General features: G+C 43.1%; 1 protein-coding gene across 3 annotated transcripts in view; it reads left to right on the top strand.

Moving 5' to 3' along the window:
• Window positions 1-11,587, top strand: part of cnnm2b (cyclin and CBS domain divalent metal cation transport mediator 2b) — a 47,795-nt gene that overhangs the window by 33,660 nt on the left and 2,548 nt on the right. Inside the window, exons 2-6 of one of the 3 annotated variants that reach the window (XM_080414095.1) lie at window positions 3,319-3,462; window positions 4,395-4,532; window positions 7,109-7,278; window positions 7,356-7,449; window positions 9,607-9,669. In XM_080414095.1, the coding sequence (XP_080270221.1) occupies window positions 3,319-3,462; window positions 4,395-4,532; window positions 7,109-7,278; window positions 7,356-7,449; window positions 9,607-9,669 (609 nt within the window). Of the gene's footprint in view, window positions 1-3,318; window positions 3,463-4,394; window positions 4,533-7,108; window positions 7,279-7,355; window positions 7,450-9,606; window positions 9,675-11,587 lie in introns of all 3 variants that reach the window. The other 2 variants (XM_080414096.1, XM_080414097.1) reach the window with 2 other exon arrangements.

Raw genomic sequence — 11,587 nt, 5'->3', positions numbered from 1 at the left:
ATCACAACTTTATTGTCACATCACAGGTTTACAGGTGTAAAACAGTGGGTGAAATTTGTTTTTGTGCATGCTCCATCGTTTTGTTATTTCCATAAAAAAGAGACGGGTTATGTCTGAGTCATAGTGAAGGGCTTGAACCTGCGACCCGCTGTCAGGCTGCATCAGCAGCCTAGGTGACCGGACCGCTACGCCAGCCGTCCGGGCCAGCCAATTTTAATATAGGATTCTACACCTTGCCATACTGAATATTAATAGTCTTTTATTTTATTTCATTTTTATTTTTTCAAGTCATGCTGTGTACCATATTCTTGGGACTCTATTCTTTATACGTCGGGATCGGGACTCGAACCCGCGACGCACTGTCAGGCTTCATTGGAGCCTAGGTGCTCGGACCGCTAGGCCAGTGGTCCAGCTCAACTTTCATTTAAAGAAGTCTTTTTTGACGATGCCCCTGGCGAGGTCTTGGTCATTACAACGTTTGTCTATACGTAACCTTCCGCTCAAAAAGGAATGCTGCAGTCTCAAAGCCCGAGGATATTTTGGAACACAAAAATAAGTTGTCTTAAACGGTATTTACTAACGGTAAAACACATAAATAAATACATTTCAGTGCCTATGTCATTTTGGCGTGAGTGTCGTTTCGGGGGCAGACACTCGTGAATAAACATAGTGTTTACTGTGAAAGAATAAAAATATGCCAGTGAAAGATTATATCAAAAATAACTTTTGTTTAATTGAGTTATACAGTATGACTTTAAATAAGTGATCGTTATCGACTCCACAAATCCCAAGTGATTCAAAAATATGTTATGGTTTTTATGGAAACCATTTTGCATAGTTTCAAGGGAGCGATGGCGGTATGATTTTTCCATTGTGGGAGGAATTTGTAAAATTTCCGTCTCTTTACATTTTTACCCATGGGACAATCTGGAGGATAAACAATACTAAACTTGGTATAAACAGGTTTTTCTATGGCATTTCAACTGAATAGCTTCCCATTTGGTTTAAGTGTTTGTCATTCTTGGCCTGTTGAAAGGTCTTATGACAGGTCGTATCTGATACTGGTACTTGACCTTAAGTACACCTCATTTGAGGGGGAGGTGGTGATAAGTGTTACTGATCTGTGGACAAACATCCTTATAGGATTAGCTTGAATTGGCAAAAAGAGGCTTGTGCTTTCACATTTGTGTGATTCCGACATTTAGTTGAAGAGAGTAAAAGAGTGTGTGTGGGTGGGTCCTCCACCTGTCCTTATCAGTTGGTTTACGCATAGATGAGAGGTTAGGCCTAGTATTGTGTTTGAAAGGTGAGGTCATGTTGACACACATTCCGACACATTGGTTGTCATTGATCAAACGTGACCTGTCAATGCCCATTGATGCGCTGGTTTAATATATGAAGATGTCCTTCCCAATGGTCTCTAGGAGATTGTGAGCCATACCTAAACCTATTTGGCTTATTTGTCACAGCAATGAATTAGCCTATATGAACACACTGAATGGCATGGATAGAGGTTTTGGTGGAAGCTGGATTTAAACCTCCGGTTAGTGAAATAAATTCCACTGGGTAAGGCAGGAAGTGAGAGATCACACTGCAAATTATGGGTCAATTTTTGACATTTTCAGAGTTATATCAACACTCAGGATTTTACAGTGCACCCACTACACTAGCATTGATCTGTTTGTACTGTGCCTACCCCTCCCCATGGCAGTTCCTAGTTATTGCTTGCTCAAGGACTTCTGAGACCTGATTACTCTAATGGTAAAGGCCCATTGACATTATAATTTGTTATAGTTAAAACCCGCCCTCACTGATAAAGCAACATACTAAAGATGTCAACGGCATCATTATGAAAATACCTCTACATGGCCGTGGTGGGTATTCTGAGAAAGACTATCCCAGAGATTACCAATCAATGTTCATTGGAGGTATTGCCTACACTGTAGGCAATACCGCCAATGAACAATGAATGAATTACTGTACAGTAATCAGCCTACCACATAATTGGACAGATATTTGTATCATACAGTTAGTGTGTGTTATGCACACCACCATTATGGTGTGTGTTAGCCTATGAATGACCATGCTGTTGTAGAGGCATACATGCAGGTGCAATCAGTGTAATAAAACACACTTGGTGATGAGTCAAGAAGTACATCTGTGGCTGGCTTCCAAATGCAGCAGCCATAACAGTGAACATCCGTGGTCTTCACAAATAAATACACGTGCGCTCACACACACACACACACACACACACACACACACACACACACACACACACACACACACACACACACACACACACAGCTACACACACACACACACACACACACACACACACACACACACACACACACACAGACATCGGCTCGCCCATTATTTACAGCCAGGCCTATCTGCATGCAAACGACTCGCTCCAAGACAATCTGATCACACATCTGAGGCTTCGCCTGGCCCCGCTTGCTCGCTTGGTGAGAATATCGCTGGGGTCGAATGGAAACTTCATTTTGCAGGGGCTAATATTAGCCCGGGCCTCTGGAAAATTCCTTTTAAATGATCACAAGCTGAGAAAAGGCAAAGAATTTGTTTAGCGTTTTGCCCGACTGTATTCTCTGTGTGCACGGCAGAGCTTTCTCTTTTTTCCTTTCAGATGGTACAGCACACAGGATGGTCCTGGGAAAGCACATGTGCGGGGGGAGGGGGGGCTGGGGGCTGCATATGATGGACTGGAGGAGAAGGACTGTCTGTCTGTCTGTCTGTCTGTCTGTCTGTCTGTCTGTCTGTCTGTCTGTCTGTCTGTCTGTCTGTCTGTCTGTCTGTCTCTCTCAGTGTCTCTCTGTCTGTCTGGAGTCTGTTTCAGATGTTTTAGTTTTTTTGTGTTTGCATACATGTACTTCTAACCCTTAATTGCTCTATTCATTAATGTCTGATTGAATGAGAGGAGCGCTTCTCTTCACATCTGTAATCCATAGTGCAATAATTCCACATTTATTTTATTTTGCCATTTGATTTGTTCACATTGTACAATGTGTACACAATACACATCATAGCATGTGTTGCAATGTGTTGTATTGTATTGCCATGCATATCCTACAGCCTTTGTTACCTGCACTGGGTACGGTGCTTATCTTTGTTGACCCATATTTCACACAGTGAAAAATGGAACTTTAAGCTCTTTATCACAACATAACCCCATCGTTATAACCTGTGTGTGTGTGTGTGTGTGTGTGTGTGTGTGTGTGTGTGTGTGTGTGTGTGTGTGTGTGTGTGTGTGTGTGTGTGTGCGTGTGCGCGCGTGCATGCATTTATTCTCTTTAGGTAAATCTCACCTGGCCATAGTTCAGAGGGTAAACAATGAGGGCGAAGGGGACCCCTTCTATGAGGTTCTGGGAATTGTCACCTTGGAAGATGTCATCGAGGAAATCATCAAGTCAGAGATTCTGGATGAAACAGACTTATACAGTAGGTTCTCTAGATTCAATACATGCTCCTTCAGGCTTTCCGAACTAGTTCAGACAGTCAGGACACCTGGGTGTGCAGTAGCGTCCGAAAAAAGCTATCAGATGTTCTGAATGATGTCAAAATGATCACCTCTGTTTCCGGAAAAAAAACCAACAACGTTTGGACTTCAGAAGGAGCATGTATTGCGCTTAAGACTCTCCTATTTACAATTGCCATACTACACTGTACTGGACTTGTTTTAATGTCTGCAAAAATATTGCTTGCCCATAATACCTGCCTGCCAAACAATGTTGTCACACAATACTATATACATTCAGTTCAAGTACTTGAACTATTTATATATATATATATATATATATATATATAGCTTCTATAAGCTTCTCTCAGTGCCAAAGATCTCTAAGTTGATCCAACCTTACTGTTTTGCACCATATAAACTCACTGTTACTTCAGTGTAACAGTCAATGGTAACATGGTAACTAATTATGGTTATGTTTCGCCATAACAATAATTCACATATCATGAAACCTAATAAAGACACTATAAGAAGTGCCAAGCTCCAGTAAGTGCGGGGGTCGGGGGAATTGATCATGCTTATAAAATAAACGTCTGGGCTATTAATGGAAGCATCATGGTACAGTATGTTTAAAGACATGTAGACATTTGTGCCATTCCGTATGTCACTTGAAAACATACAGCTTTAAGTTATGCTAAGAATGTGGTAAGCTAACAATGTAGCCCCCCCCAAGTCTCTTTTAGTTCTAAGAAGTTCTCCACAGCTTCCTTTCCTGAAAAAGCAATATAGCTTTAGGTTACTTCAGTTTAGTCACCCCACAACCCAGGACTACTAACTAGCTCAGTATTCCGTGCTGTGGGCCTTTCTGTTCTATTATACACTCAGGTTTGATTTTTATTCATTTTTTGCCCCTCAGCTGACAACAAAACTAAGAAGAAAATCACCCATCGGGAGAGGAAACAGGATTTCTCAGCCTTCAAGCCCAACGACAATGAAATGAAGGTTAAAATATCACCTCAGCTTCTGCTGGCTACCCTACGTTTCCTAGCAACAGGCAAGTGGGCTGCGTTGCTGCTTGACTTCCCCCAGTGTGCCCTCAGTCCTTCACTGTGGGGAAAGTGTGTGTGTGTGTGTGTGTGTGTGTGTGTGTGTGTGTGTGTGTGTGTGTGTGTGTGTGTGTGTGTGTGTGTGTGTGTGTGTGTGTGTGTGTGTGTGTGTGTGTGTGTGTGTGTGTGTGTGTGTGTGTGTGTGTGTGTGTGTGTGTGTGTGTGTGTGTGTGTTTTGTGTTTGGGGGAAGTGGTTGTGGGGAGCAGTGAGTATGTGTGTTGAATGAATATGTGTATCTGCGTTGTCAGACTGTGTGTAAGGGAATGATTTGTGTGAGCATTCAACAAGTGTGTTGGCAAGTTTGTGGGTGTGTGTGTTAACATGTATGTGTGTGTATGTGTGTGTGCGTGCGCACGTGAGTGTGCGCGTGTGTGCGTATATGTGCACATGCGGGCATCTGTGCTTGCAGGAGGTGCTAGGCCTCTCAGGAACACGGCACGGGACGTCTGTGTGAACTGCGTGCAGATCTAAAAAACATTGGCAACTATTTGCTTGCATGTCATGAACTAAGAGGTTACAAGTTGCGATCTTAGCCCACAGCTTTAAAAACACCACCCTGTTTGTTTACACTACTTCCTCAATGACATCACTTCCAGCGGTTTTGGCCTATGGTCGGGGTTCTCACAGAAGTTGATGTACTTGAGAGTAAAATGTGAAAAATGTCACCCGCTTTCCCTTGGGAAACAGATTTCTGAATGTGGAATGCCCGACTTCTCCAGTAGCAGCAGTTGATTATACCTTACTGCAGTTGGATTTGCTTTAGAACTTTGACCTAGCAGCTAAGCATTGATTAAGAACCCCCTAAAGGCTATTAGGGAGTTTAGTTCCTGGTGGTGGAGCCAGCAGCCAGATGCCACATATCACCGCCACAGATTTGAAGGAGCTGACTGGCCTCACACATGGTTGAACTTGAACCTGACCAATCCTGATCAGGATAGATCACTTCACAGAGTGCTCTGGTGGTGCAGGGGTAAAATTCCTCGGGGTTCGAATCCTTCGTGGTCAGGGACATGCTGGCCACTGGGAAATTTGGGACAATTCCAGAACGGCCGCTCCATTCCAGGCCGACCAGGCCGCCAAGACAGGGCAAACAGCCTTTTAAATATTTTTGCTCCCGTTTTAGGATTATTACGGTCATTTCCGGGTCGCGTGGCCCAATTATCAGTTACGTTAATGTTTGGGCTGGGATGCTTTTCAGCAGTGGCGTAATTAACATAGGGTTGCTGGGTTAAAACAGTGAAATGCATCCCCCCCCGTTGGCAAAACGGTCCGGGGGGGGGGGGGGGGGGCGGTGGGTCGGTTCGGACAGAAATGCCAGGGCAGAATTTTGGTCCCAGCCCGCCCCTGTTCGTGGTACCTCTGGCTTGGCCGGGCGTCTATACGAGCACGATCTACTTGGTTCTGGTTCTCATTTAGAATACTACTCTGTAGTCCGGTAGTTGGCTACAAAATCTGATTTGAAAAAGTTACAGGTTGCTCAAAATAAAGCTGCTCATCTGGCACTAGGCTGTTCATACAGGATTACAGCATTAGCTATATACTGTACATGAACATCTGGCTTGGCTGATGGTTGAACAAAAATTGTCTGTGAGTATTCTAATGCTACTGCAGGACATTATTAGCACCAATAACCCGTCCAGCTTGGCTCACCAGTTACATATGTCTTCTGAACATGGTTACAACACTAGAGGAGCAGCTTCTGGTAACATAATTTTGTACTCCCAGCGCCAAGAACAAATTCGCTCAAACTCGCTGTTATATACTGGTCAATAGCAATTGCCAATTACTTGGCAAGAGATATATTGCCAAGTAACATTTGTGTATTTGTTTAATTAGACTGAACGTTTTTATTTGATTTTATAATGTACATTTTTCTTTTGTATTTTTTTGTTTTTGTTTTTATACTTAACTGCATATGTGTATTGTATTTGCTTTGTTCAGGACCACAGGAAGACTAGAGGCTCATTCATGTGTCACTAATGGAGATCCTTTAATAAACATAAACATAAACGAACACAGTTACCCATGTCCGCCAGAGGGAAGCTGGGTGGGGAGGGAAATCTTTGTCTCTGCACCATCAATTCCTACAGGTTGGTCAAGGGTGCCTGTCAGCAGGGGCGTTGAACAGTGAGGAATAGCGTGTTCTGTGTGCATTACATCTTCCTGGTGAGGCTCCTCACTAGCACGGTGAAAAGAAGCGGCAGGCGATTCCATGTGTTTAGTCGGAGGAATGTATGTGGTTTCAATACCATCCCTAGGACCAACCAATCAAAATACCAACCAGTAGGGGTCAGTGGTGACAAGACTACACAGGTGTGTGGGCAATATTGGCAGGGAGAAAAGAGGGTGAAATTGTCAAAACTAAAAACAAAAAAGATTGATCACTTAATGCTCCTTAGTGAGCCTGTGTAAAGTATTTTTGATGTCAACGCAGCACTGTGTTTACAATGCGGGAGTGAGATAGCATTGCATAATATGTTTGATGCGTTATGATATTGTTTTGCTTCTTATCTCTCTTTCTAGAGATTGAGTCGTTTGGGCCGGTGCAGATGTCAGAAAGGATTCTCCTGCGTCTGTTAAAGCATCCCAATGTCATCCAAGATCTGAAGTATGACGAGAAGAACAAGCGGGCACCCGAACATTACCTCTTCCACAGGAACAAGCCTGTTGACTATTTCATACTCATCCTCCAGGTATGTGGACACACAGGTAGAAATAAACATGATGAGAAAGATTGTATATATCTAAATTATAATCTCTTGTCCCATAGGGAAAGGTGGAGGTGGAGGCTGGGAAAGAGGGAATGAAGTTCGAAGCAGGGCCTTTCTCCTCCTACGGGATGATGGCTCTCACAGCTACACCAGGTAAGGCCTCTCTCTACCTTCCTGTCCTTCATACTCTGTATAGAAAGACTGCATTCAAGGTTTTATATTCCTTTTACTTCAACATTTCATCAACCTCAAAGGGAGACACTAAAAGGATGTTTTTTTTAAACTGATTGCAGTGTAAAGATAAGATAAGATAACCCTTTATTGATCCCCATAGGCTAATTCAGTCGTAGCAGCAACAGCAGTAAGAGGGACATATTGGATAGGTACAGGTAAAGAGATGAGAATAAGATCAAATCAAAATCAAAATGTCTGATACTAGATACTGGATACTGTATCTGCACTTGGTCGGACTGAGTTAACTTATTGATATAAGTATCAATATAGAATGTATCTCTAGTAAATATATGCATGAATTTACATCTATCTCCAGTTAATATATACATTGATATACTGTATGTACAGACTCTCAACAGTGTGACTGATATTGTCTGGCAGGCCTATAACAGCTGGTATCTGGATAATATGTGTACAGTCTTATCAACATTGAATATGAATATAATGATAGTTTATCAACAATGATTGTATGAGAGAAAATAACTAGGTCTCACAACAGTGTACATCCCAGTAGCCCATGTGCAAGTGTGCCAGTAATTCCAAAGAACAGTTTCAGAACATAATGGGGGTCAGGCTTCGATGTGGAGCCTGATGGCTACTGGCACAAAGGACTGTCCAAGTCGCTTTGTGGCATGCCGGGGTTGGGGGTGGGGGTAAATCTGTGGCTCCTCATCCCCACCAGCACATCATAGAGGGAATGAGAGGGGTTCTCCAGGATAGCGTCCAGCTACCTCCTCATCCTCCCCTCCACAACCACCTCCAGACTGTCCAGGCTTTACTCACCAGCTTGTTCAGTTTGTTGGCATCCTTTGTGTTGATGTTACCCCCCCACCCCCCCCAAGAGACCCCAGCAAAGAAGAGAACAGTTTGCTCTGTCCTCTGCTGTAGAGGGCCACAGAGTTGTCAGTCCAGCCCAGTTTATTGTTCATGTGTACCCCCAGGAACTTGTGCACATACAAAGAGTACAAAGAGGTCTTATATAGGGATAGGAGCAGTCCACCATAATTGTGTGATTTATCTTTTATAGTTGGATGGAGATAAAGCACAGAGGATTACAGATGGAGAGCATTCAGAGAATCCAGAACAAGGGAAAACGTGAATGTATACTTTGTCGCACAATCTCGAGTGACATGTCTGTGAGACAAAGTATGAATTAGGCTTAAATGGCAAACAAACCCCTGTTGGCTGCGACAGAATGGGGAACTGACTAGTGTGTTTTAAAGCTGGCTCTTCTATGGATAGCACCACATGGTCTGATGTGACCCAGATCAGATACTGTTATTCAGGTTAGCACTTTGGTTGGCTGTGTCACCGAGGCAGCAAAGATACTACTATATCTTTGCTGCCTTGGTACTTCACCTCCACTTTTGGTTCCTCCATGATGGAATACCCTGTAAATAAGTGTTACAGGGATAGCATAACAAATGGCTACTTTCTGCGATAGTCAAAACAACTCAGAGCAAGCGTCACTGAGTGGTCCTGCAGTGTGAACTCGAAGTACCCCAGCTCTTATTAGAAATTTAGTGGGAGTCTTTTGGCACTGTGCTGACATGGCATCTCTTCTCTGACAATGCTGTCACACAGTAATGTCCTTTATTCTGCAGAGCCCCCACAGCTACTCATTCATAAACGGCATGCAGCTATTTGGTGAATATGGGACGTCAGAGACGCCTGCTGGCCAAAGGGTAGAATTACATACATTTCACTGGTCGATTGGCCTTGTTGTGCATGAAGGGGCGTTTACAGCAAGCAGCAGCACTGCAGTACAACAACATAATATTCTGGTGTGAAGTGCAAAAGATGGAGCATGATTTAGCTGTAGTTCACAAGTTGGAAGGCAGTGGGTATTGTTTGACTTTATCATACAGTCACAGTCAATACTAACTAAGCAGATAGGTAAGTACTGTATATTCGATACCACCGTTTCCGGCGTGCTAGTGTCTTTAACAACAACCCCAGATAGTTACCTTTTCAGGTGGTTTCTTTTCTCTACATTATTCCTCACCTGTGGTGACAGACTTTTCCCCTCCCTCCCCTCCCATCCCCCCATGTGTTTCTTCATCTCTCTCCTTCTAGTCCCTCTGTCTCTGTCTCGTACATTTGTTGTCAGTAGGGCTGAGTCATTAGCAGGATCTCCAGGTAATGTAACCTTGTCTTCCTCATTTCCTTCACTGATTGCCTGTGTCCCAGTCACTCACTACTGCACTATATAGTGATTACGCCATTCTATTTGGTGTCAGAATGTATAGTGAGTATTATTATAGCATCTATAGTGAACACATTTCTACAAAGAATTCCCTACATAGGGAGTAGGGAGTGAATGATTTCGGACACAGCCCTTGTCTATCTATCCCATCCCTCCTTTCATCTAACACCAATGCAGCATGTTTTGTCGCATTACAAGCACACCATTACATGCTTTTAACATCTACGAGCGCCATATGTGTTTTTTATTTATTTTAATTAGTTTATATTTCTTTTGTTTGCTTCTCATTCTCCGTGTTTGCTCTGTGCTGACTTGCGTTTGAGGTGACTTCATGACCGTTAAGTGAGTGCACTGTGTGAAAACGTTCAAAAGTATGTATACAGTACTGTGTATTTATGAGAAAGACAGGGAAGAGAAGAGAAGAGAAGAGAAATGGTGAAAGAAATTGAGACAGTTTTAGACTTAACACCTTCCTCTCCAGAGCCATTAGTCAAGTGGGTGAATGGTGTTGGAGACTGGAGGCCCCGTTAACCCTCCAACTACATAAACAAGACCTACAGTTACAGCCCCCCCCCCCCAGACAACCACTGTGTGCTCATCCATGTGCATTCACATTCTCCTATGGTCACATACTTAACATATGCATGCACACATGCCCATGTGTAGTATACACGCAGTAAACCCCCAGTGTTAATTCAACTGAGAGTATACAAATGTAACCAAATACACCCCTTCAGAGTTACAAATTGATAAGTTAAAACTGAGGATTTTACTATACCTATTATTATTATCATTCACAGACAAATCAGGAGTGTTCATTTAAAGTCTGAAAGTGTAAAAAGTGACCCTTGCGGGCGGGTTAAATTAACACAAAGTGTTTGTTTCAGCTACTCTACCTCATGTGACCTACAGTGCACCTCTTACTTGTTTTTCTCCAAGTGGCCCCCACTATGTGCCCTCCTGAGGGCACACGTTTGACTGTGCATTTGCACGTGCAGATAGGTGCAGTCATGTCCCCACACACCATAGTATTGCTGTATTGACCTGGCCCCTCTAGCCCCTAGAAAGTAGAGTACTAATACACAAGAGTTCACATGCCAGGTCTTTGGCCTACTGCGTCTGATCTTCATGCATGCCTATGTCTCACACTCACACACACACACACACACACACACACACACACACACACACACACACACACACACACACACACACACACACACACACACACACACACACACACACACACACGTTCTCTCTCTCTCTCAAACGTGGGATTACATACATTCCAGTCAGAATAGTAGCATTAGCCTGCCCAAGCCTTTTCCACTTTGTTGTGTATAATTTTCACTAGGCTTCTTTAAGAAGTGGAAAACATAATCTTGCTTTAATTAAAACAAAAAGAACAAGTAATCTATTTGGGGGCCGACAGCATCACTGGAGACCACCGACTCATTACCTATGAAACCCACCCCCACTCTAAAGAACCAATATAGATTAAGTTTAACATCAAGAAACTATACTTGTTATCTGATGTCTAACTTGGAACAATGTCAATGACATTCACCAGTACTCTGATGTAACAACCCTTTGTGGCTAGCAGGGAGCAGTTATGTACAAAACCTGCCGTGGAATGTTAAGGGTAATTCAACACCTGGTGAGCAGCTAATCTCGGGCACCGCTGGACAATGTGACAATAACATGTGACAGTGACCATAGGTTGTTGATACTCCATACTGTTTTCCTGTAATTGCCTTCACAAATGTGTGTGCAGGGCTCATTCTTATAAAAAATGCCATATCATGAGCGTAACTAGTAATACCCAAAGTGGAATTGCATGTTGAGGGGCCT

This window comes from Gymnoscopelus braueri, assembly GCF_963280865.1.
Source record: "Gymnoscopelus braueri genome assembly, chromosome: 2".
In the NCBI taxonomy this organism is placed as follows: domain Eukaryota; kingdom Metazoa; phylum Chordata; class Actinopteri; order Myctophiformes; family Myctophidae; genus Gymnoscopelus; species Gymnoscopelus braueri.
This window is presented reverse-complemented; position numbering and strand designations above follow the sequence as displayed.